General features: G+C 46.4%; 1 protein-coding gene and 1 pseudogene across 4 annotated transcripts in view; one reads left to right on the top strand and one right to left on the bottom strand.

Moving 5' to 3' along the window:
* TBC1D16 (TBC1 domain family member 16) overlaps nt 1-25,611 on the bottom strand; it is a 966,933-nt gene that overhangs the window by 732,630 nt on the left and 208,692 nt on the right. For all 4 annotated transcript variants that reach the window (XM_085617442.1, XM_085617440.1, XM_085617439.1 and 1 more), the window contains exon 2: nt 15,551-15,780. In XM_085617442.1, coding sequence (XP_085473568.1) covers nt 15,551-15,722 — 172 coding nt within the window. In that variant the 5' untranslated portion in view covers nt 15,723-15,780. The remainder of the gene's footprint in view (nt 1-15,550; nt 15,781-25,611) is intronic.
* On the top strand, nt 4,745-14,975 carry LOC146810437 (large ribosomal subunit protein uL18B pseudogene; annotated as a pseudogene).

Genomic DNA, 25,611 nt, shown 5'->3' with positions numbered 1-25,611 from the left:
TGGAGTGTGCCAAGCAGTTGATGGGGTGAAATTACTTGATGAGATTTTCCAGAGAGGATACCCCCAAAAATTAATTACCGATAATTGCACGTAATTCATGGTTGAGGAAATTACGTTTTTTTTAGTTTTTTTTAGATGAAGTTGCATTGAACAGAAGTGTGTTTCTGTAGGTCATCCAGAGGATAACGGGGAAGTGGAAAGAATCAATTGAGTAATTAATAGTGCTCTTCAAATGACAATGTATAAAAAGAAACGTTGGAGGATAGAGATCAAGAAAATGGTGTGGATGTATCCCATCACCCCTACTGGTACAGGGTACAGTCCTGTCACCATCATGCATGGTAGAGTTCCATTCACCAAGGATAGTCAAGTTCGTGGTAATGAGTCTAGATTAGCCAATTTGTCATTGGAATTAGTGAAGGGTAACATTGAGAAGGCACAAAGGAAATACAAAAAGTATCATGATGATAAATTTTGACCAAGAGTGGTACAACTGGAGACAGGAGAGACTTTTTGCATAAAAAACACACAAGTAAAAAAGAAAGAGAGGGGGTGTGGCCGGAAGCCGATGGAGCAGGGCGCCTAAACCGCAGCTCCCGTGGGTGACCCCCAATTCAGCCCATCCTGCCCGATAATGGAGAGCGCGAACAATTGATAGCCCACCCCCCGGACCCCTGCTGGGCAAGAGAACTGGTAGAGGCGGGTGAAAGGGAAGATTAGGCGCGACTTCGCCGAATAACCACCCCGGACGGGGGACCTGCAGGGCTCACCAAGATGGCGCCTGCAACCTGAGACGGCCCTCCGAGACCGGACTGGATGCTAGTGGACGTGTGAGGCGGTGGCGGTCGAGGCCCCGAAGCGGCGGAGCGCAGGGCTGGCGTGGACTAGCGAGTCCCGGTGCGACAGGACCAGCCTAGAGGAAAAGATCGGCGGTATTGAGGGAGTGAAGGGGCCAGTCAAGATGGCGCCCGCGGCCCGGGATTCACACCACTAGTGGAGATCAAAGGCGGATGCATGCAGACAGGGAGCCGGGCAGTCAACTGAAGGGAGCACCAAGCCGTGTAGGGGGATCCGCGGTAGGAGGCCCCAGCGGCGGAGATGTGGGAAAACCTACCCATTCTCCTCAAAGCAAAGTGCACAACTGATCATTGAGAACACTGCGGCCCGCGAGATCCCTGCAACCACGGAGTGTGTTAGCTCCGGAGAGTGCTCGCCTCAGGAACGGTGTTCCATTCCGGTAAGGGAGACACTGCCCGGGACGGGGTGCGGTGCGCCCGGGGACTAGGGGGCTGCTGCCTACATCTCGACTTGCTTTTCCCTTAAGGTTGCAGTGAGGGGGCGCCTCGCCAGCGACCTGCACCACTAATACAAGACCCTGGTCTCTGTTTGTAGAAGGAGCGCTGCGAAACTTTGCCCCCCCAGCGATGTTGCCCGGGTCGCCTGCCTGGGGCCTGGCCCAACCGCCCACAGCACCGGCTTCGGCGGGATCACTTCTGCCGCTACCCAAGGGCGATACCGGAGCGGGACTGCACTTGCTTGATGAGACCAGAGGGCACCCCCTCCTGTGAGGGTCTACCCCGGCTGCCACAGTTACCCACAGGGGTACCTAGGAGCATCCATACCCACACAGCTGACACCGGTGCCTGACTGAGTCCCACAGTTAAGGCCTAAGATACTACCGGCAGGGAGGGGGGACGCCCCGGCCAGTACTGCCACCTGAGTGACCCACCTTGTAGCCTGTGTCCCCCGCTGCTCATCTCTTAAGAGGCCACAGTGGGAGCACGGCGGACGCCCGAGTACTGTCGGCGACAGGAGGGACACAAGTAGAAACCACAGATAACGGCTGGGACAGACTGGTGGACGCAGAGAGAACTTTTGCCTCGGAGCGCGCACAGACCGAGAAGGGCAGGAGGAGGGAGGGCCCTATCTGGGAGACTAGACTTACAATGGGGCGAGTTAACAAATGGTGGGAGGCGGAACAGCAGGACCCAGCGGGAGAAGATGCTGCAGGGGCGCGACAACACACGGGATCCCATGGCGAAAAGACGACGGCCCAAGATGAACCATCTCTACATTACATCCTACAGGCCATAGAAGCGTCGAGGACAGCAGTGGAATCTAGAATCAACACGCTCCGAGGGGATCTGGGTCTACTGCAGGCAGACCACAGGAAGCTGGCAGACCTCGTCACATCGGTGGAAGGGGATGTCGGAGACCTGAAACCACAGGTATCCGAGTCTACCCGCAAACTCAGACATTGAAAAATGAGTTTAAGTGTTATAACTACGCGCTGAGGACGCTGAAAATAGGGCACGACGAAACAACATTAGAGTCACTGGGCCGCCAGAAAAAAAATCGAAGGTAACAATATGGTGGCCTACCGTGAGAACTGGATCCGCACAGAAGTAGCTGAGGAGGGTCTATCGCCATACTTCGCCCTTGAGCTGGCACACAAAGTTCCTGCACGGGCACTCCCCCCTGGAAGGCCGCCGAGACCAGTGGTAGCTCACCTTCTCTTCTACAAGGACAGAGACCATGTGCTGAGTCAAGCGCGACACAAAGGACAACTAAAAATTGAAAACAGCATCGTACGGATTTTCCCAGATTTTTCCAGAGATGTACAGAGACAGCGAGCCTCCTTGACTGCGGCCAAACGGAAACTGCGCCGAATGGGGGTGTCGTACTCAATGATGTTCCCAGCTAAACTCCGGATAGCACATGCAGAGAAGACCACATTTTTTGCCACACCTCAAGACGTCTGGGACTGGATCGAGGGGCAAGGGCCACAAGACCGGAGACAAGAAAGCAGAGACCAGCCAGAGGAGACTCACGCACGATCCCCTGGAAGTGGGGGAGCCCAAAGGCCACCCAAACCCGGAGGAGGCTAGCCAGGACAGGGCGAGAGCGGTGGCGGCGAAAGCGTCCCTGAGTGCAGCGGGCTCACCGGGTGCTTCCTCCCTATCGGGGGAGGAACATAGGGACTCGGACACCGACGTCAGCTCAAGCACGGTGGGTGAAACCAGCCAGACAATGCCGGAGGTAACTCCCAGAACAGCGGACGACGTGATCTAACCCAAGCCTGACACGCAAGTACCTGCTGGACTTTGGGGTTCGGGGAGAGAGAGGGCACAAGGACTAGAGACTGGATCGAGAGCTAGAGGGGCTCAGGATGAGCACCATGCAAGCTAATCACTGGAAGGGGGGACCCGGGGGGCAGAGGGGATGGTTTTCCTCCCAGAGAGCTGTAGTCTAGGTACCACCCGAAAGTTGGGTTTTAGCCCGTTTGTATGCCAGAGTGCAATTTGGATGGGAGAGAGTTGCTCACTTGTCCTGGGGAGGGGGAGTTGGTGGAGTTCTACTGTTTTAAGTTGGGGGCACTGCTGTCTAGCCTTACGTGGGGTTAAGAGCCGCTGCACGGAGGATCCCACCATGCAATGCAGGGCGCCGGGAGTCGGGCAGGGCCGAGGAGGCCAGATGGAGGTGGAAAGGCTGATCTGTAATGCCCAATCAGAGGGAATATAATCTTCTTTCCTGGAATGTCCGGGGGATGCACTCTATGCACAAACGATACAAAATCTTCTCACATCTGAATAGGCGAGGGGTTCACATAGCAATGCTGCAGGAAACGCACACATTGGCTTCCGAAGGGGCGGCACTACACCGTAGATGGAGAGGCCAGGCATACTATACTACGTTCTCAGCATTCGCCAGCGGTGTCTTGATCTGGATTAGGGCGGGCGTCCCCTTCCAACACACCGGACACAAAGTAGATCCAGAGGGCCAATACGTGGTGGTCACAGGGCGCCTAAACGGGCAAGACGTCACACTGATAAATATTTACAGTCCGAATACAGACCAGGGACATTCTTTGAGCACTTATCTGGCTCTCTGGCGCCATACATGACGGGGTCAATTATTATGGGGGGTGATTTTAATTGTATAGCAGATCGCGCCATGCACCGTTCCCTCCCACCTCTGCGCGATGCCCCAGTACATAGGATAGCCAGGACGTTCAGGGAATGGCAGTCTCATTTGGGGCTGGAGGACACGTGGCGTCACACGCACCCACTAGATAGGGAGTACTCGCACCTTTCCCATGTAAATAATTAACACGTCCGCCTGGACACCTTCCTATGCTCCCTGGACATGCACACACGACTCCACAGCACGGAGTACCTCACTCGAACAGTGTCAGACCACAACTCCCTATTGGTTCGACTACAGTGGTGATTCACACGGCAGCCCATCCCCACCTGGCGCCTCAAGCCTGAGGCACTAGAAAACCAGGTGTTTCACCATGAGATTAAGGAACAAATTACCAGATACTTTGCAAACAATGCACAATCCACAGACTCCAGGGTAACAGAATGGGAGGCCTTCAAGGCAGTGATCAGGGGACGGTGCATGGCGCTGTCCATAGGGGTACGATGTACACTACTGACTGACGTGGAACGGGCTGATCGAGCACTGAGGGAGGCCGAACGCAGACGCCCGAACAATCCAGAACTCTGCCAGGAGTTGCTTGAGGCGAAGGAGGAGGTGGCGGTGCAGGAAGAAAGACTGAGGTGCTTTTACTATCGAGCATACATGGACAGGACTCAGGCCGAGAGAGACAAGGCGGGTAGACTGCTGGCGTGGCTCGCTAATCCCACCCGCAAGGAGAATAAGATTATAGAATTGGCAGATCCGGAGGGGCACTATCTATACCGACAGGACGACATCAACAATAGGTTTCGCAGCTACTATGAGAGACTTTATAAAAGTTCAGGGCCCCGAGGGGAAGGGGTTAGTCGAGGAACGCCTGGCAGACCTCCCGTTACATACACTAACCGACGAGGACATAGAGCTCCTAAGAGCTGAAATCCGAGTAGCTATTAAGGAACTGGCAAGGGGGAAAACACTGGGCATGGATGGGCTCCCCAAGGAGTTTTATGCGGCATACGTGGGAGAACTGTCCCCCAAATTGGCAGAGATGTACACGGAGGCGAGGGAGAAAGGTCACTTACCAGGTACCACTAGGGAGGTGGTGGTCATCCCGCTGTTGAAGCCGGACAAGTTCCCCTTGGTGTGCGCAGCATACAGACGTTTGTCGATGCTAAATCTCGACTGCTGTTTATTATCGAACTCGGGCGACTACGGACCAGGGAGGGGCAGTGTTAGCCATTGACATGGAAAAGGCAATCGACAGCCTTGAATGGGGGTTCTTATATGCTGTGTTGATCAAAATAGGCCTAGGACTGGGGTTCATACGCTGGGTGCGGCTACTATATACTGATCCGGTGGCGAGACGCTGCACGGGACGCACAATATCGGAGCAGTACCAGGTGGAGAGGGGGACGCGCCAGGGGTGTCCCCTCTCCCCACTGCTTTTTGCCCTGGCTGTGGAGGCATTAGTCTGCGTAGCACGAGCAGGAGGGTCTTACAGGGGGCTCCAGTTGGGGGAGCAGAGGCACCAAATAGCATTATATGTGGATGACCTCCTCCTATTCTTGAAAGATGCGGATGAAGAACTGCCAGCAGCAAAGGATATGATGGAACGATTTGGGTCATTGTCAGCGCTGCGAGTGAACTGGCTGAAGTCCAGATTATTCCCTTTGGTGAGGGATATGAGGCCACCTTGGAACTTAGGTGATCTGCGGTGGGAGCCCCGTTGCTTCCGTTATCTGGGAGTACACATCTTCCACACCATGGAGGATGTGAAGGAAGGCAACATAGGGAGGGCAAGTTGGAACGAGCTCAGGCGTGGGAGGGGCTGCTGGCAGACCTAAAGAGAGATCGCAGAGCATCTGAAGCTTCCACCCCAGAGAGACCCCCACAAATGGAGAACCCCCAGGGGCCAGGTTAGGACAGAATAGCACTACAGCTCCCGAGAGGGGGAAACACTTAACAGAACTACACAAGAGAGGACAGAGATACGACAGAGGGGCTCCGGCGAAGCACCATCACCACCATCTCAAGCGCAGGAGAGGCTCCTATCTGAGCTCAATAGATGTAGTAGGGAGACAGCAGGGCGGGGCGGGAGGGGGAGGAGGGAGGGGTTTTGTTATTTGTTGAGGAGGGGAGGGAGGGAGGGGGGAATCTTCCCGGTTGTATGCGGAAGCGGTCTTCGACTCAATATGTGTCTGACAAACTCAGGACTTGGGGTTACCAGACCAAGTAAGGACTGCAATGTGATGCATTAAACTGATACTGTTTCTTATCTACTGGCGCCGCGGAAAGCGGACCTGCTGTGTAACATGTAAAAGGCAATAAAATGTGTTTAAAAAAAAAAGTGAAAGAGTAAGATTTTGATACCTCTAACAGTTGAAGGGGTTTATTGTAGTGCAGCCAAATTGAGTGGTGTTCATGTCTGATACATGAGCAAGATGGCTAAAGGCAGGAGTTGTAAGAGAAGGAGAAGTTCAATCATAATGAGGATGAGGATCTAAATCACAATGAGGACGGTGTTCAAAATAACACTGGGGAAAATGTCTTGGTTAATCATAGTAGAGTGGGTCGTATATTTAGGCAACCTATTTATTTAGAGGACTATGTCTGATACTTTGTATGTTTTGATGTTAATCTTTTATTCAGCAATTGTATGTATTTTAGTAGAGGTTCTTTTAAGGTAACATTTTGTTATATAAGGGAAGGCGGTGTGTGGTGTTCTACTGTGTCTATTTTCTATCTTGTTTATTTAAAGTCAGCCTTGGATAGGTTATGTCATAGCCATAGACTGTTTTGCTATGAAAAGATTCCTGGAATGTGAGCAATTGGAAGAAGATAGCCCGACAGCCTAGAGGAGGAGTTGTGTGGTGGCTGTCCAGGAAAGAATAAAGAGCTTGCTCAACTTTGTGTCCTGTATTCCTTTGAATCAACATACCAATGGACACAATGCACATCTGAAAAAATGGCAAATACAGGCTTCACTTCTCTGTATCTCTTCTGAGTGTAGTAAACCACTAAAAGGAAAGAAAACAAGCATTTGCAATGCATCGGTCTCACGTTTGGGACCTTATATGTATTTAGCTACGCAGCACATTAGCCTGGGCGCTAAAACATCTACTGTTCTTTAATATGGAGTGAAAGTAAGCACCAAACAGCGTGACACGCCAGGAATGGGAACACATGAAGAGAAATATTGCTTTTCAGCGGGAAATGGTGTAGTCCAATGCTCTGTTTTAAATATAGAAACAGGGCCTTCGGTGGTCATATCACTGAAAATAAAAGATTTGAAAAAAATATTATTATTTACGGGTGCTCGTGGAAGACAATTTCTATGGACCAATCTCTGTATGGGCAGAAGGACATGGAGGAGGTAGCTAGTATGGGTGGCAGGCAGAGTGTGCAAAGCTGGACACGGGAGGCCATCAGTGAGAGAATGACAGAGCATGGCCTGCTACTGGAAGAAATTGTGGAAACTGTGTACTGGTGCACTCTTATAGGAGGCACGGTGTTCCCCACTGCAGCAGGTATAGAGGGGCAGGGGCTCCGCTGCAGGAAGCAGATAAAGTAGTGTGTCCTAGTGAGTTGGCGGCGCTTCGGGGCAGTGTTGTACAGAGGGATAGTGTGCCCTGCTGAAGTGGGCATATCCTGGCAGTCTTCCCCGCTGCAGAGGAATGCAGGTTACCTTACAGCAGGAGGCACAGATTGGCAGTGTGCCTCTCTGCAGGAAGCACAGATGGACGGTATTCCCTGCTGCAGGAGGCACAGGTGCACAGCGTGCTCTGCTGCCTGTGGCACAGATGGACAGTGTGTCCTGCAGCAGGAGTTACAGATGGACAGTGTGTCCTGCTTTAAGAGGCACAGATGGGCAGTGTGGCGTGATGCAGGAGGCATAGATGGGTGGTGTGTCCTACAACAGAAGGCACAGATGGGCAGTGTTACCTGCAACAGAAGGCACAGATGGAGAGTGTTGCCTTCTGCAGGAGACACAGATGCACTGTGTGCCGTGCTGCAGGAGGCACATATGGACGGGTATGTTTGCTGCAGGAGTCACTTATGGGCAATGTGTCCTGCAACTGAAGGCATGGATGGACAGTGTGCCCAGCTGCCTGAGGCACTGATGGGCAGCGTGTCCTGCTGCAGGAGGCACACAGAGACAGTGCACTGCCCAGGATACAGTGCATCCTGCTGCTTGGAGGTATTGGTGGCACTATGGTGAGCTGCCAGTAGTGTTATAGTGTGTGGCAGGTTCTGGCCTTGGGCTCTGCTTTAGGGATATTGCACTACAGTGTTTGAAGGCTTTCAGCTGCTCCCCTGCGCGCTGTGGGTGCAACCCCTAGGCAGCCCTTCCACAACAAAATTACCTTCCGAAGCTGCCGGAAGGTTTTTTATTAATAGCAAGATCATGACAAGTCCAGGAGGCAAGACAAGAGAAATCGATTAAGTGCTTCTGTGAAAGCAGTGCTTTCCATCTTTATGCCACAGTATGGTGCACACTTTCATATGGCACCATGTGGCTGAAGCACTGAAACGCAAGTAGTTTGAAGCACTTATTTTCAGATAGCTGTGCAGATATGATCAGTTAAAATTCCATCACTAAAAAAAGCAAGTCAGCCAATGGTTGAAGAGAGCTGCCCCACTACCCCGTGTTGTTTCCTGTGATAGGAGGACGCAAACTTGAGCAAACCAATGGATGAAAAGCACTGACCAAAAACCAATGCATGTATGGGTGGATGGATGGAATATGTGCATTTTTTACTAAAAAAACATGAGGCTTGAAAGACAACTAAAACTGTGCTTTTGACACAAACATGAGATAATCCACGTAAAGATCACCTGTCCTCGTACTGTATGGGGATGATTAAGAAATCTGAAATGATGGCATCATAACACCTCTTTCTTCAAAGCAGTTTTCGGGAAATGCAGATGACTCAAACATTCAAGGCTAATCTTCCCTAACTTATTAGTCAGTGTACTGAGGTATATAATTATTGTGGGGAAGGCACAAGAAACATCGTAGAAACCAGTTCTGAAAGCAAAGGCCGATATGCCACTTTCTCATAATCTGTTGGAAAACTGAACAGTGTCTGTTTATTTGTCCTTCTTGTTATTAACAGACACCTAAAGAATAGCCTGGAAGAAACAAGTCATTCAATCCAGTGATGTTGGTGAACCAATTCACAATTTTTTCTGTCCAGGAGTACTAGCAGAGACAGAGGCGTCACGACAATGTAACATGGCCCAAATATGAAGATGGTAGCTCACCAGAATCCAGCTCTTTATTGGTGATCTCTGGTACTTAAGAATGTTGTGTACACGAACTCAAGGAACTTGGCCTTTAAATCACAATTGCCCCCTAGTGTCTATAAACGTAAAACAAAGCAGTAGCTACAAAGGACTGGCAGCGAGAAAAAGCAAGCTACACAGACTAAACTTGGTTTAGGGTCACAGTCTAGATATCCCTGACACACATTATGAGCATCGTCTGCAGAACCATGAATACCCAAAAGGAGAAATTAATTATGCCACGGAACAAGCAGATCATGAAATCTCCTCAGAAGCCAATATGATCCTACGCTCAAGCAGGCCTTTCTTGGAGGGGGAGCAATGAGCAATTAAAGGGCAGGTGTTTAGGCACGAGGGCGTTAGACTTGAAGGGCATATGTCTGCCTACTAGGTGTTAAAATGTAAACCGGTTTATAATCTCTGAGGATCGAAAGGAAATCCAGAGTCTGAAATGTGAATACGACAGATGCAAAAGAAATACATTTATAGGTACAAGACTTGAGGATACAGACGGTCAGAATAAAACATTTTCCAAATTAGACTGTAGCATCCTGCCCCTGCCAGTTGAACATATTGGCATCGGCAGGCAAAGTACGTTTACAAATATATAAAAGAAAAAATGTTTTATAACGTACTGCATATTATATCCCTACTCGCAAACAAATAATGTAGACATATATATTTCAATTGATTGGATAGTTAATCGCCCCTGAAGCTATATCTTGTCATTGGATGAGAATTTGAAATAAAAGATTAAGCATTTCAACCATATTTTTTATCTGGAGGTAGATTATATGGAAATAATCAGGTACAATGGACTGCAGCATACACGGAGTGAGATTTATATCCGTGCTTACGTCAGTCTCATGTAGCAAACATAGCTGCCAAGGTTTCAGGTTGCTATATGTGAAATTTTCATAATTACAGTGTAATTATGGTGACATTTTAACCACTATGAGTGACACTTTCTCTAGAGCAAAATCAAGCAATAAAGACGAGGGAAAGTCAAAACAAAATTTGCTGTCTAACAGCCACTGGAGCAGAGAGCACCGGGCATTCAAAGGGAGGAGGGGGATGAGGGGATTCTGAGAGGCACACACACACACATAGCGCGGCAGCTTAGTGAGCCAGGGTGCTACATTATTTCAAGTACTTTGCAGCAAGCCATATAACGTAAAGTTAATTTTAGTCACATTAACATGCTCTAGAGGCGCACTGTGACGGAAACTGTTGACGAAACATTAAACTTAAATTGCGAGCCGAGGTCAGCAATTTGGTGTAAGGCAGGGCCGCCCGGCTCCTCACAGGGAGTCCTCCAGGCAGCAACGAACGCCCCTCCTCTGCAAATGTGCAGCCCAGGCTGCATTCAAGGCTCAGCAGCACTGTAGTGTGTGCCTGTGCTCACGCAACGGTTGCGGGAATTAAATTACCACGCGGCAGTGAGAGCAGTGCCACCCCCCACAAGTAAACTACTGAATCGAGCACATGCTGTCTTGAAAGTAGGGAGCCCACCCGGATCGTGACTGTCACGGGGCCTCAAAGTGGAAGGGGCCGGAGGCGTTTGAAGTTGTGTCTAGCTGCTGCTCTCTCCTCAAAACCGTCCCGCACCGCCTGCGTCACTGCCATTAATGCTTCCCACAGACCTAGAGGAAGCAAAGCAGCCCCGCCGCAATTCTCATGGGCGGAGCGCATAGAAGCAAGCATTATTGCCGATACCGCAAGTCTCATTCTCATGGCGAGTGAGGGCTTAATGTTACACCTGGCACGAACGGGTGAATAAACAAGCATTTACACGGCACCAACGGGGGAGGAGGAGGGGGGGGTCATTGGGAGAAAAAGAAGTCTGTACAGTAAAGGGGCCAATAGCCATGGAGGGACACAAATGAAGACGTGTCCATCATAAGGAGGGAATAACAAGCCTACAACCAATCGGAAGGCAGAATTTAAGACACAAGCCAATGAAAATGATGGGCTGATAATGGGCAAAGCTTCCACAAAGCTTCCACACTATAGTGTATACTGCATGTCTCAACGAGACAGCGCAAGCGCTGCCTAGGCGAGACCAAAAAATACAATAGCAAGGCCAGTGCTGTCCGCGTCTCAATACGTTTTTTTGCTTTTGCTTTCCACCTTGCTGCACCACAGCGCCCTGCTTCACAACATGGCTTAAAAAATATTGACAAAGCCAATAGCTCTTGCATATGCGTTGCCAGTGACTGAGAAGCTCCCCCCACTCAGCCTGTGCTGCAATGTATTTGATTTGTCGAGATAAGCCTTCTCATACTTGATGTGATATGTTGTACTGTACTTGGAACAACATCCGAGTACAGTACTCTGGCGATCCTCTTCTAGATGTTGTTCCGAGTACAGTTAAGTAAAATCTGCTTAGTAGTACCACGTGCAGTAACGTTGTGTATAAGATTCATGTGCAATAACATGCTAAAATCTGTGTATAAGACCCATGTGCAATGACATGCAAAAACCTGTTCACAAGACGCAAGTGAAATTAATGACATGCTGAAAGTCTCTTTACAAGGTATACGTGAAAGGTCTTGCTTGCATATATGGATTGCCTGGGTAATCATAAAGACAACATATTACATCAAGTATGAGAAGGCTTATCTCGACAAATCAAATACATTGCAGCACAGGCTGAGTGGGGGGAGCTTCTCAAGCACTGGCAAAGCATATGCAAGAGCTATTGGCTTTGTCAAGGCTTTTTTAAGCCATGTTGTGAAGCAGGGTGCTGTGGTGCAGCAAGGTGGAAAGCATAAACAAAAAAGTATTGAGACGCGGACATCACTGGCCGTGCTATTGCATTTTTGTCTTTACTTTTAGCCATGCTGCACACAGGCCACAGTGTTTTACATCATGGCTAAACAAAACATTGACAAAGCCAATAAGCTCTTGCGTTTGTGGTGAGACAGATTGGATTGCCAATAAAAAAAAAATTCTGCTGGGACAGGAAGGTGGGAAGGGGCATGCAACAGAGGGAAGGTGGGAGCAGCCAAAAAAACAGAAGGGGAGGGTGGGAGACGCCAAGCCACAATGGTGGAGCCTGGGAGGGGCCAAGAAACAATGATACAGGGGGAAAGTAACAACGAGCAAGCATCAAGGGGGTGTGGATGAGGGCTTGCAACAAGGGGGAGGGCACAATTGGCAAGCATTAACATGGAGAGGGACAGGAGGGTGGGATTGGCAAGCAATAACCAGAGAGTGACAGGAGGGTGGGAGGGAGGGGGAAAGCAGCAACACCGAGGAGTAGGGGGTAGAAGGACAGGAGGATACCAGTCGACCTGTAGTCTTATGGAGTGTTACAAGTAAAAGAAAAAAGCAGCCTGAGCTGGCCGCGTGAGCAGCAGAATGACACTCACTGGGGAATGAAGCAGTACTTGGGCCATGCTCCAGGGGAGGGATAAACACACGAAGAGGAATTGAAGCCAAACACTGACCAATAAGAAGTAAAGAAATGAGAGGGACAATGAAGCCAACCAATGGGAAGCAATGGGCGGGTTTTAAGCCCCCTGTAAGCTAACAAAATGTCTTGCAAGCAACAGCTGTCTCAGGCGATAGCAAACAAGTACTAAATCCTTCCGCATGCTTCCAATGCGATGATCCCTTCACGATTTAGACCTCTGACTGGTCTTGTAACTAACTATCATATAAAAGATTTTCACAAGTACCAGAGCCCTGGGACTGGTCTGAATAACAACCAGTCTTCACACTTCAGACATTTTTAGCTGTAACAAGATGCCTTGAAATGTCAGGTCCTAGAAGTGCTACACAAAGCATACTTTTACGTCATGGTCATAGGTATAATAGCTTTACTATTGCTTCTTCCCATGTGCGTGAACGGAGCGGGCAGGCCTGTCTTATATTCATCATCAACGCCTGTCAAGCACGGTCTCAGTTTTCATCCATTACCAGCGCATAATGTCCCCTGGGCCACCTATGATCCCTTTTAGCGCAGCCTACAACTCCATGCAAGGATTAAGGTTCATCTTTAACCACCAAACTCCTTCACCAGCAGAAGGCAATAAAGCTTGCGAGGACTTCCCTTCTGTCTGTGGCAGGGGGTGAGTGATGGACAGACTGACTTTTCTGGCTTGAGTACGGACGTTGAAGTGAGACTTTCGCAAGTGCCAGTGAAAGAGCAGGGCTGGTATAGTCAGCAGGAGCAGGGCAAGTGCTTCCCCTGGATCAGAATGCACCAGACTGTGTTTGGCGAGTGTGTGCAATCATAAGGTTGGAGGACCGAGTGCACACAGGTGGCTGGGTGTGTGAAGTTCTTATTGTTTCACCTTGAGCTGCTCTGCTGAACAGCATGTGTGCTGGAGTAGGCACACTAGAATAGTTGTCGTGTCTCTAATCCCTGCAGAAGATGGGTGAAGAGTGAAGGAGGGACTATAGAATTTCCTACAAGTAGATGATGTTCTATGCAGGAATCTGTCTGCATAGAAAAGCATTTAAAGCAGGTAGCACTGATAACGTTTAAAACCACTAGCCACCACAGACTGCCCGGGAGATTTTTTGTGTTTGTAAGGACCTGCATGCTATTTGTTTTGCAATTCGTTTATGCTTTGTATCCTGATCTGTGCAGTTTCTTTTTTTCTTTTAAGCAGATTTCTGGCATCTGTTTGAAAGCCAGTGTTCTTCTGCAATGTTTGCTGTATGCTTTTCTGCTCACGGAATACATTGCATCTGGATGATACAGTAGGCATTTGTGTTAATGTTCACCCATGGTATTTTTGTGGTTGTGCCGACGTGTATTTTTACGTTGTTAAAAGGTTTTAAGAATACAATCATGTCTCCCTCAATTCTGGCGAACGCTATCTGGCTAATGATATCCCGGTGGGTGATCCGCACAATCAGTCTGTACTTAGGGGTGTTGTATTTGTTCTGGTCTTGGATGACCAGGCATTTCCGTGCATAGTAATCAGCCTTTCCCTCCCTGCGACGGCGGAACTTGACCTGGTACCTCTTGAAGTAAGCCTTGCTCTTGACAACTTTTACAAACCCCATTTTGTGCGCTTGGGCCGCTCTGCCCGGGACTCCTCAGGTAGCGACTTTAGCTGCGGGCCGTGGATGATTGGAAGCGCTCCGCTGTCTACTCCCATGAGCTCCCCAGATATGGCGTGAAAGTCGGGCAGACCAACTATGCAGCAGCTTATTGCACTGGCCTGCTCTTGGCCCGCAGGCTGTGAATACGTTTGGACTGGACAAGGTGTACGAGGGACAGGTGGAGGTCACAGGGGATGAGTACAATGTTGAGCATGTTGATGGCCAACCTGGTGCCTTTACCTGCTTTCTGGATGCTGGGCTGACCAGAACCTCGACAGGCAACAGGGTCTTCAGTGTTCTGAAAGGGGCAGTGGACGGAGGGTTTTCCATTGCACACAGCATGAAGAGGTTCTCTGGCTACGACTCGGAGAGCAAGGAGTTTCACGCGCCACATTTACGGGCAGAATGTGAGCGACTACATGAAGAAGCTGGCAGACGATGACGAGGAACTCTTCCAAAAGCAGTTCTCATAATACATCAAGCATGGTGTCGCTGCTGACATGATGGAGGCAATGTACCAGACAGCCCACTCTGGTATCCGCTCTAACCCAGTGATGGAGAAGAAGCCCCCGAAGGAGGGGAAGGTGAAACGCTGGAATCGGGCAAAGTTGTCTCGCAGCCAGCGTCAAGATCGAGTGGCGCAGAAAAAGGCTAGCTTCCTGCGAGCCCAGCAGGCAGAGGCTGGAAACGGAAGAGAGGACTAAACGCGCAGAACTACCCACAACTCTACACTTTGTTAATCGAAAAATAAAGATGCGGCAAAAAATGGAAAGAAAAAGAAAGGTTTTAAGAATATATATGCACCATGTTAACTTGTGTTGGCACAATTTTCTATAATAAAGTAGGAGTATTTACAATTTCTATTTTAAGATGTCTTGGGACACCTAGCCAAATCTCGTTGGTGTGTGGCTGGAAACGTTATTTGAGGCATGCATACTATTACAATTGGGTTATATAATGCAGATTGTAAAAATCTTGCAACGATTTATCTGATGTTTCACAAGCATGTCTAACAGTCATCTAGTGGTGTAATTGACATTTTTTCTGATTTAGCTATTCCTATTTGTGAATGTGTAGTGAATATGTGTAGTGAATACATACAAACACAAGACACAGCAATGAGGTGATTATGACGATCAACATGCCAACCTGTCGACTGCCCACATACAGAAGAATTCGCTTCATTATGCCAGCCTATAAGGGCGGTCACTCGTGTCTAGTTACTGCACAGAGAGCTTAGTCAGAAAGGGAAGACTAAGGGAGTGGAGGAGGTTCTCACCTGGGTGATGGGTCCCAAGCCCCTGGAGAAGCTCTGGCGGATGCACACACACATTGTTCTTGGAGTATATGATCTCGCCATCAAGGATAGTAGGTGGACTGCCACTAGTGTTCAGGGCCAGGAGGCCGGACGCTTTGGAAGAGGCACGTCGCAGGAGCCGACCCAGAGACATCTCCAGGTGAAACTTTCCATTATCTGAAGACTTCACTGGAGCTAAAGGAGCAGGCGATCTAGCACAGAAAGAGCAGATGCAGGAGTAGAACGTTAGATTCCTCAGCAAGAGAACGCACACTTGCAAAAGACTTTGAAAAAAATGTGCAATGCAAACTCGGATTGAAGAATTATTTAAATTGCAGCAACATCTGTTGTACGTAGATATTGAAGGATAAAACAGTCCCAGAAGCCATTAAATAAAGTTCATTATGCTAATTACTGTAATCTTAGGGTCACTGTTTAAGTAGATTACTATAAACCCGATTTAAAGAAGCTTCGTAGACATATGATTATTAGAGGTCTCAGTTCATTAGGCACACCTCTCTCATGCGCTCAAGTGAATAATGTTGTGCATGACCTCTTCTTTGCTGCTGTCACATTACCAACACAGCACGAGACTTCCATTTGCTGGAGTGCTGACTCCACTCCTGACTCTAAAGGGTTATATATTTCTTATGGGGAAACATCCTACGATTTAACTGTACTCTTACAAGAACCTCCTCTAGGCTGCTTCTATTTCAGGCATCAAAGCGTATACACTGAATGAGTTATTATTGGCCTGAAGTACACATTTACAATGTACTACTAAAACAGATCCAGCTATTAAAGAGATATCTTTGAGTAAAGCATTAAAGTAGAAATAAATTGCTTGTCTTATACCATCCTGGTACAAATAGTAGTAGTCTTATGAGGGAAACCGGGAATTGTCAATTAAACCCACAGAGCGAACAATGCACACGTTCACATGTCATGGACCCGAGTTGCCTGATGCCACGGTCCCCCTTAAGTAAAAATGTGCCATTGTGGTTACTGTGTAAACTTCTGACCTTCTCAACATTAACTACCTGATTACACAATGAGAAACCCCATAGCCTGCCCAGCAGGAAGGATCCACTATCAATGCCCAAAATCCAGATCTAATGAATCCTCCTGCAGCCTAGCCCCGATGAGTTGCTGAGGCCCACACCTTCCTAGCCTGATACGTTCCCTGCTATTGCAGAGTGAAGGCCACAGCCAGAGCACTAGTAATGCTCACCTGCTGCGCCCCATGCTTTACCAGTCCTGGATCCCTCTCGCAGTTCTACCAATGCTAACCAAATCGGATTGGCAGAAGACTCTTATTGCTCTTTCTTTAGCTGGACCCCCACACACAGGTCCAATAGTGTACCTTGGTGCTGACATGTAGCAGCACTTGCTTCTGAACACTGGGTTCCCAGCTCTACAGATGAACATCAAGCCTGAACTGTTGCGCCTCCCTGTACAGCAGAGGTACACTAGCTGGGCTGGTGCACCACCACGCTAGCTTGTTGGGTTCCCAAACTAGTGTAGTGCTGAAGGACAGGGCCATGTGGCTGAGCTGGAGCAGCCTTGCTATTTTACTTCTAAGGCCCACACCTCCAGGTTTACTGAAGCTCCTCAATTTTGACCTGCAGCTATTTTAGTATTTTAACCCAGGACTTGCTCTACATTAAAAATAGGCAGGCGCCAACTGTTGGGGCGCACCAGACTGCATGTTTACGTGGATATCTGTGGTTTGGTAGCTTGAGGTCTTTGTCAGTTGGTTTGCTGCCACGAAAACAGCAACCCTGAAAGCACCAGAGACAACAATGCCCTGGTCAACCCGACCTGCAAGACATGTCCGGTCTATCTTTGCACACATGCTGGGCCGGAGAAATCGGCCTCTTCTACAGTGTACAATTTAAAATATATGACGCTGTCCCAGGCCCATACACACACATTAGAATAACTGGCAATGCAAGGCCTGGAGTACCATGCAGATTCCATTAAGGAGCATGGTGACAGGTCAATGTCTTGTAAATGTGTGCACAGGGCTTGGAAGACCTTGCCAATGTTCCTGCCTAAAAGTGCCCCCGTAGACGAATGAAGGTGGCACCACTGAGCAGCAGCAGGCCCCATGACAGGATTTGGTGGTAGGTGCTCAAAATAAAATATGCTACCAATTCAACGGTAACCATATAATACAATAAGTAATTCCATAACAAAGAACATGAACCATGCTTTATGTTTCTATGACAATCTTCGTACTATGACACTTGTAGTAAGGCTGGTAGAACGCATGTGGCATATTCAGTACTATTTCAAGCTTAAAACCAATTAAAAGGGAAAACTAGAAGAAATTCATTATTAAAGTTGGAAAACAACACTACTCAAATCGCATTATAATGCAATTAATGAACAGAAAGATTTTCAAAATTATAAATGAACTGTCCAACAATCATACTCTCTACTCGACTAATATCCCCCAATCTTTCTGTGCCTAAACAAATTTAAGCTGGATTACTTTTTTTAATCAAAAGATTAAGCTGATGCGCTCTGCTTTTCCATCTCTCAAACAGTCAGCATCTAACATTGCATCTACCAAAAAAGGTTACCATACAGTTCAGAATTAAATAATATTCATTTATCTCCTTGATCCAATCACTTTACATGTGCAATCATCCACGAGTTGCCTCAATACATCAAAACATGTCCGTCAAGCTCCCTCTCAAATGCAGTACCCATTAACATTCTCCAATAGGATGTTCCAGAAATCACCAAACAATCTACAAGAATATTAATCTGGCACTGCAATCTGGAATTGTACCTAAAGATTTAAGAAAGCAAGCAACTGTCAATCTGCCAATTTTAATAACCTAATTTGGATCTGCAAGATCCAATAAACTATTATCCTATCAGGTACTATAGTATTATCCTATCGGGTCCTATAATACTTCCTGTCGCATAACTCTTCAAACAAATATTGGCTAATCAGCTCTGGAACTATTTTGATATCAGCTAACTTCAGGAAGACTCACAAGTCGGTTTTTGTTCTCCCCGGAGTACAGAATCAGCATTAATAGCTGTTCTGGATGATCTGTTTATTTGTTGGCTGCCATCAAAAATTCTATCAGTCCCCTAATGTTGTTGGAACTATCTGCTATCTTCGGATTGCCTGTCTAAACACAAGATAATGGGCACTGCCTTAACATGGCTTAAATCTTTGCTAGATAATCGCTTGTAAAAGGTGATGTTAAACAATAGTCTGCTTCCCCTTGCCACTACAAACTGAAGTACCCAAGAGTGGACACTCATCCTATTTATTCACTATTTATGTTAGATCTCTCCTTCGTATTGCCAGAAATTGTGGGTGCCCGACATTCTTACACTGATGACACCCAATTTATTTTTAGTCTAATTGGATCAAAGCTTCAGCATTGCTGGACTGTTTGAACAATGTTAAACACTGGATGATTTACAATGGCTCAAAATATACATGAACCAAACGGCGATTTCTGTAATGGGCAAGGACCATACATGATGGCTGTCCCTTGGTTAACTGTCTTAGGCTCTAATCTGTAGCAAAAACCCTGAGCAAACAATATTGCTGTTAAGCTCGATCCTAAACATCCAAATCTCTTCGGTTGTACAAACATGCTATACGCTTTTGCACAAGCTCAGACCGGTTCTCCCTCCATTATCACTTGATGCCAGAAAAACTATAGTGACTGATCACCAGCTAGATTGTTGTACCTCGCTCTACAGTGCCATTTCCAAACGATAACCAACATGACTTTAGACTATTTAAAATTCGACTGCGAGAGCCACTGTTCACACACTAACGATACACCTCAGCCAACCCTATCGCTTATAAACTCATTTGGATGCACAATCGCGTCTTTTTCAACCCCTCCCACCCACCCATCTACAGAAGATACACCGAATGACGCATTATAGCTCCATAAGCCTTAACTTGGAAACAGGTCTGTGACGTTCCACTTCGCCTTTACCCCATGGCAGACCAATCACTCGTCTGCTAGCTGGATGACTTACGCAGCTCCACTATATCTCGGGGCATCGTTGAGATCTACCTTGTATACATGTGCTGGTGCGCTGACCTTTTTTCTGCATAGACTGTTGTTACAGTTGTAGTCAGCTCATTACTGTACCGACTTGTATATGTTAACAAAAATCCAATAAAGCTAACACAAATGCGGTCTTGTTCATAAATGCCTATTTGATTCTGCGCCCGGTTTTCCTCTATATAAAACAATTTTTAAAAAAGCAAAAAGATTGCTTACCTACATGGGTAGCAAACTAAGCCAAGTGAGGGTGTGTGGCTGGAAGAATGTCTTTGTTTTGTGATTCTTTGAGGGAAGTGTTTCCATGCTGTGCGTTATGACCATCAAGGTGCTGGTATCGTGTTTTGGTACGCAACACGTAGCAGTGAGTTGGATAATGAGGTGTGAGAGACAGATGTGCAGTTTATGGATTTCAGTAATCGGTCAGCATATTTCTTATGCTCGTGGTCTATTTAGCTGGTTACTGCATTGGGTTGTCTAACCTGAAATTTTGTTTATAGTTTTGGTGCAGAGTACGCATGGTTGAAGAAAGAGAGAGAAAGTGAAGAAATCTGCTGGGTTGGATATTGTTACCATCATCCCATATCAGAGTGTCTTTGTGAGATGTAAAGTAGTGGTCATAGTGTATAGTTATGAGGAGCCTGCAGAGGTGGACTAGATTAAAGTCCTCCAATTGATCAGGAGTGTGTGACCGATCTCTTCAGTTATTCTGTGGCTGTTCATTTGGTGATGACTGGTTTATTGGCTCTATAAAGTACTGGTGATGGACAAGCCCTGTAGCAGATGTCGTATGTGAGAGTAAGAGGTTTAAGTTACAGTTGTCTTCCAACCGCTGAGTATTATGGTATTAGTATTAGTGTAGGCCAGAAACGTTACATATGAATTGAAATAACTAAATAATACACTGGAGAATCATGAGTCAGTCCTTTCTTTAGCTGCAGTTAGAAAGTACTTAGCTGGTTGTGTTTTCTGTGAGTTGAAAGCTGGATATTGAGTTGAAGGTGCAATTGCCTAATCAGTTTCTATCCCCAATATGTGAGAAGATGTAGTGATCTTGGAACTAGTTTTGTTTTCAACTGCCTTCTAAATTGTAAGTGCTCCTGAATGCATCGAATGCTGGCAGGTAGTGACCTCCAGAAGTTGGCAACTTATACTGAGAAAGCAGCGTTCCCCTATGGATTTTCTTATAATACAGTGCTATAATAAGTGGTTCAAACCTGGAGCGCAGTGTCCCGTTTTGTTTGTACTGCTTGTATTTAACTTATATGCTTGGTGGAACTTCTCCTTGGGAGGCTCTGTGGACAGTGTGGAATACCTTCACACAGCCCGTCTAGCTATAGGTAGCCAGTGGAATAATTGAAAGACTGAAGTCATGTGTTCTGTTGGGTGGAGCAGTGAAGGAGTATTTTGGATGAGTTGTATTTTGCAAATGACTAATACCAGTTCCCCAAGGTATAGGATGTTGGCATAGTCAAGCTCAGAGATCACAAGTGTGAGGATGGCTTGCAGTGTCTGTTGCTATCCAAGGTATGTGAAGATCGGACGCAGAGTTTTCATTGAGTAGAAGGCACTTTTTGTGACATCGTTAACATGATATCAAGGATGAATCCATGGTTACTCCTAGGTTTTGGACTCTCTTGAAGTTGCTGTAGGGGTTCTCGATTCCCTTCGACCATATGGTGGAGGGCTGGTATTTTTGTCATTGTCCTTAGGTCGTGATCTCAGTCTTTGAGTTTCAGATAGTTAGTCATCATCCGTGTGTTAATGGCAGAAAGGGAGTAACTACGTTTTGCGCTGTAGAGGTCTTTCGGACCATCTATTTTTAAACAGATTTAGGTGTTACATGCATAGTTGTAACAGTGAGGTTGAATAATTTAATCAGGCTTTGTAAGGAGGCTATGTAGATGTTCAATAATAGACGCAATACAATGGAACCCAGAGGGAAGCTGGGTCTAAGGAACTGATGTGAAAGGTGTTGGGTAACCTACACTTTGTCTGAGATAGGAAACAATCCATTTTAGAGCATTTTCACATACTCGGAGATGGAGCCTTTGTAGGAGCGTGTGATGGTGAACAGTGTCAAATGTACCCGATAAATCCATAAGACAAAGGCTGGCCACTCCGTTCCTACTCACTGTGAGTTTTAGATAATCCCAAATGAATAAGATGGCTGATTCTGTGCCTTTGCCTTGTCGGAAGCCAGATTAGTGGTATGCCATTAAGTTCTGTAAAATTAGAAAGTTGAGTAAACACTGCTTTTTCAAATATTTTTCTTAGAATGGTCCATTTGACATGGGCTTGTAGTTAACCGAGTCGAATGAAACAAGGTTTTTATTCTTGAGAAGTGGTCTAATTTAGGAGGTCTTCAGCTCGGTTGGGAATGAACCTAGCTCTAGGGACTTGTAGACTAGGCATCTACTAGTACCTCGGCAAAGGTTATGTAAAGGATATCTTTAAATATTTTCAGATGTGCTGAGTCTGAAGGTGATCCTAATGGTCTGCTTACAATGACAATGTTGAGGTAATCTTTTTCTGAAAGGGTATTGAAAGTAAGTATTGATTGAAGATTACTTTTGTTTCTTTCTGTGGTGGTTAGGTCATGTGTTTGTGTGGCATTGTCTAAGTTCTCTTTAATGTAATTTTATATTGTTTTAATTGTTGAGATCAATACCATGGAGATTTTGTCACAGAAGACTTGCGATTGTGCTCTTTCTGTTTTTTGGCACTCCGAATTGCAGAATTCTGCTAGAATATTGTGGAATTCTTAGGAACGCTAGTTGGCTTCAGTTATGCTATTGACTTGTGGCTTTTTGTGATTCTGATGGCTCTTCTGTTGGCTCTGTGATAGTGACGTAGTGTGCTTTGTCGGTTTCATCACTGGATTTTCTCCACTTGCTTTGTAGTTTGTTGAGTTGTGTTTTCATTCTTTTAATGTTTTCATTAACCCATGTGGTGTTCTGATTGTGGTCAACCCTGGCAGTAGTTTCTATTTGTATATGTTTGCCCAGTGCAGTAGCGATCCAGTTGTAGAAGGTGTATATCTTTCGGTTGGATATTTATTAGGGTATTTGCAAGATGGGAATTGAGTTTTTGGATGTCTAGTTTTTTACATTACCTACACAAGCATTTCTTGCTGTTAGTTTTTGGGGTCTTTGAAGTGTTGTTGATAAGTAGGTTGATCTCGAAAGTGACAGTGTTATGGTCGCTCCAGCTTATGGGGAGGAGTTGTCTGTAACAGTGGTTGTCCCATGGGCGCAAAAATAACAACTAGAGTGAGCCCAGCAGAGTGGGTTGGGCTAGAACAATTTTATGTAGGTTGAAGACCTCAAGGTTGGTTGTGAAAGCTGTGGTTGTGGTCAGATTCTTGTCAAACCATATGTTTGGTTCTACTAGAATAAATAGGTTTGGTTGGCCCAGAAGAGTGTTGTTCACGGTCTCTAGTAAAATATCTTTAAAGTTTACACTGCTGTCTGCTGGTCTTTATATTAAGAGAAAGGAATAAGCTATAGATGGAACGGACATCTTCTCATCAAGGATTCACAGCCACCCATGGTGTGGATTTCAATATTTTATATTTTTAGTGATGTTTTATTGATGGAAGCCAGGCCCGCTACAATATTAAGTATTTTTTTATTGTTTAGTTAATAAAAACCTTAACAATTTTCACATAAAAAGCATAGTTCAGCACAATCCGTGATTAAAAGATCGTAGAGCATATCATAAAACAGGAGTTTCTGGTTAATATCAACCAATAAAAAGACAAAAGCTTTGATTTTGTGATAGGGCAAAACATTTTCCTCTCAAACTATTTAGGTATAAAAATTTGCAACTAATTAACGATTCGATCAGTGTACAAAAAAATTACTTGGGACCTGGAATATTAGACTGGAGTCCTGGGTGCATTACTAGCGTAAGTTATCAAATAAGATTGAGTCTTACTTAGCAAATTGCTTGACAAATGCAACTTCTAAGGGTTGGTTCAATGTGCAGATTTTAACAAGGTAAGTACGAACTCCATTACCGACAAGCGTTTTTGTGTGGTTTTTTAAAAGTTTTCATATTGCGATCACGTAAAGTGCCTGGTGCATTATAAATGAAGATGGTTGACTAAGTCTCTTGGTTTGTTGAAAAGCCATAACAATAAGTTATAAAGTTTTAAAATTATGTGCTTACCATAAAAAGAATAAAGAAGGGGAGAGTTTGTGTGGGGGCCTGTTTCAATAAGTAACAAATCCAGGTATGAAGCTCTGTAAAAATAAGACACAAAGCTTTACTCAACAGCCGAAAAGGAGTTTTACTATTAGGCGTTGTGCTCCGGCTTATGGAGTCGGGTCCTGATCATTCCAATATCCCAAGCAGCTGTGTTGCAGCCCCGAAGTGGGGAGGGTGTGGCTTAGAAGTCCCCATAAACCTGGGGGTGTGGGGGGGGGGGGGTTTTAGAGGGGCTGTTCGGGGGGGGGGGGGGGGGGAACAGAAAGGTGTGCAGCTTGCGGATAGGGTTTGAGGTGGAAGGACCTTGGTCTGAGTACATACGGTTCACAGAGCGTCGGCACTGTGAGGTTCTTTTGGTTGCTGGTCGCTTATTCTCTGAATGTTTTCCCCCGACGTCTCCATAAATCATGCAAAGCAACACACCAGCTGTACGTCTCCTCCTCCAAGGCATGCATTCACTGCTTGTCTGCAGGATCTTATCCCCTTGTTTTTAAAGGTGGGTTTCAGGAGCAGTCGACGTTCAAGTTGTAGTTCCCCGCAGATACAGAATAGGTGTAAGACAGTCTCTTCCACTTTCCCACATAAGCGGCAGTTGGTCGATGTCAGTAATCATTTCTAAGGAGGGAGGGAGATTCGGCAAGACTGGTAAAATGCCCATTCGGAAGATAAGATATTTTTCTTTCGTTCTCCTGTTAAATCCACCACCTAAATAGGATTGTGGGAATGGCCTGGCGTAGCTCTGCATGACGAACCACCCGTGGGCCCTTTCTTTGAGCGATGCCTTGTCTTCCACTATAGACAGCCTTTTCACTGTCTTGTTTACAAGTTGCTTAAAACTGTTAAGCCTGAGGCCGGCCAGAGGTCCTCAAGGCGTAGACTATTTATTGATGCTGTCAGATAGCTCATGGCTGCACATTCCTTCCTGGAGTGTATTTAATTCCAGAGGTGGGTGTTCAGGGTTCCTGATTCAGACTTTTTAATCCTGTACCAGCACTTGACATAGGCACCTTTGCGGGCAATTCTTTGGGTCTGTAGGCCAAATTCCAGCCTGATTTGGGTGGGCGAAACATAATTGGGTAGGCTGAATATCATTCTTGCCGGTCCAGAATGTCCGCGTGTCTTTCCCTCCGGTACTCACTCCCATAAATGATGGCTGGAATGAGCTTTGCTTGTAAAACCTGTAACAGTGGGATAAAGCTTGGACCAGCAGTTTTGTGTTTGATTGGTTTTAAAGCTACCACAAATGAATTGCCTCTTGATGGCTTCTTTTTTTGTTTTAAACGTGCCTTTGTTGTCTATGGTCACCCCCAAATACTTGTATACGACTGCTTCTATTGATGTGCCTGCCAAATGCTAACGTTAACTGGGTGTTAACTTTTTCGGGTTTAGTCGCATTACTTAGTCGCATTACCTTCAATTTTTCGAGATTGATAGGTAGACCGTTAATAGCTGAATAACTGCTAGTTGTATCTAGCAGGTGTTGGAGACAGATAGGGGTTCAGCTGATCAACACAAGGTTGTCTGTGTACAGCAGATTGGAGCGTGGAAACCCTCCTATTCCTTGGAGCGTGCGATTTACAATTTTTGTTGATTAGAAAATCTGGTGGTATGGTTTTGTGGCATGTGGGTGCAAAGTCTTTGATGAGCCATGTTTCTGTAATGGTGAGGTCTGGTTTGGTTCTGTGAGTAGGTCAAACAATATTTTCAACACAGAATACATGAAGAAAAATTGTGTAGAGTAAGCATTTTAGCAGTTGTGATTCTTTTCTATTCATG

Source organism: Triturus cristatus, chromosome 7 (genome assembly GCF_964204655.1).
Source record: "Triturus cristatus chromosome 7, aTriCri1.1, whole genome shotgun sequence".
Taxonomy (NCBI): domain Eukaryota; kingdom Metazoa; phylum Chordata; class Amphibia; order Caudata; family Salamandridae; genus Triturus; species Triturus cristatus.
This window is presented reverse-complemented; position numbering and strand designations above follow the sequence as displayed.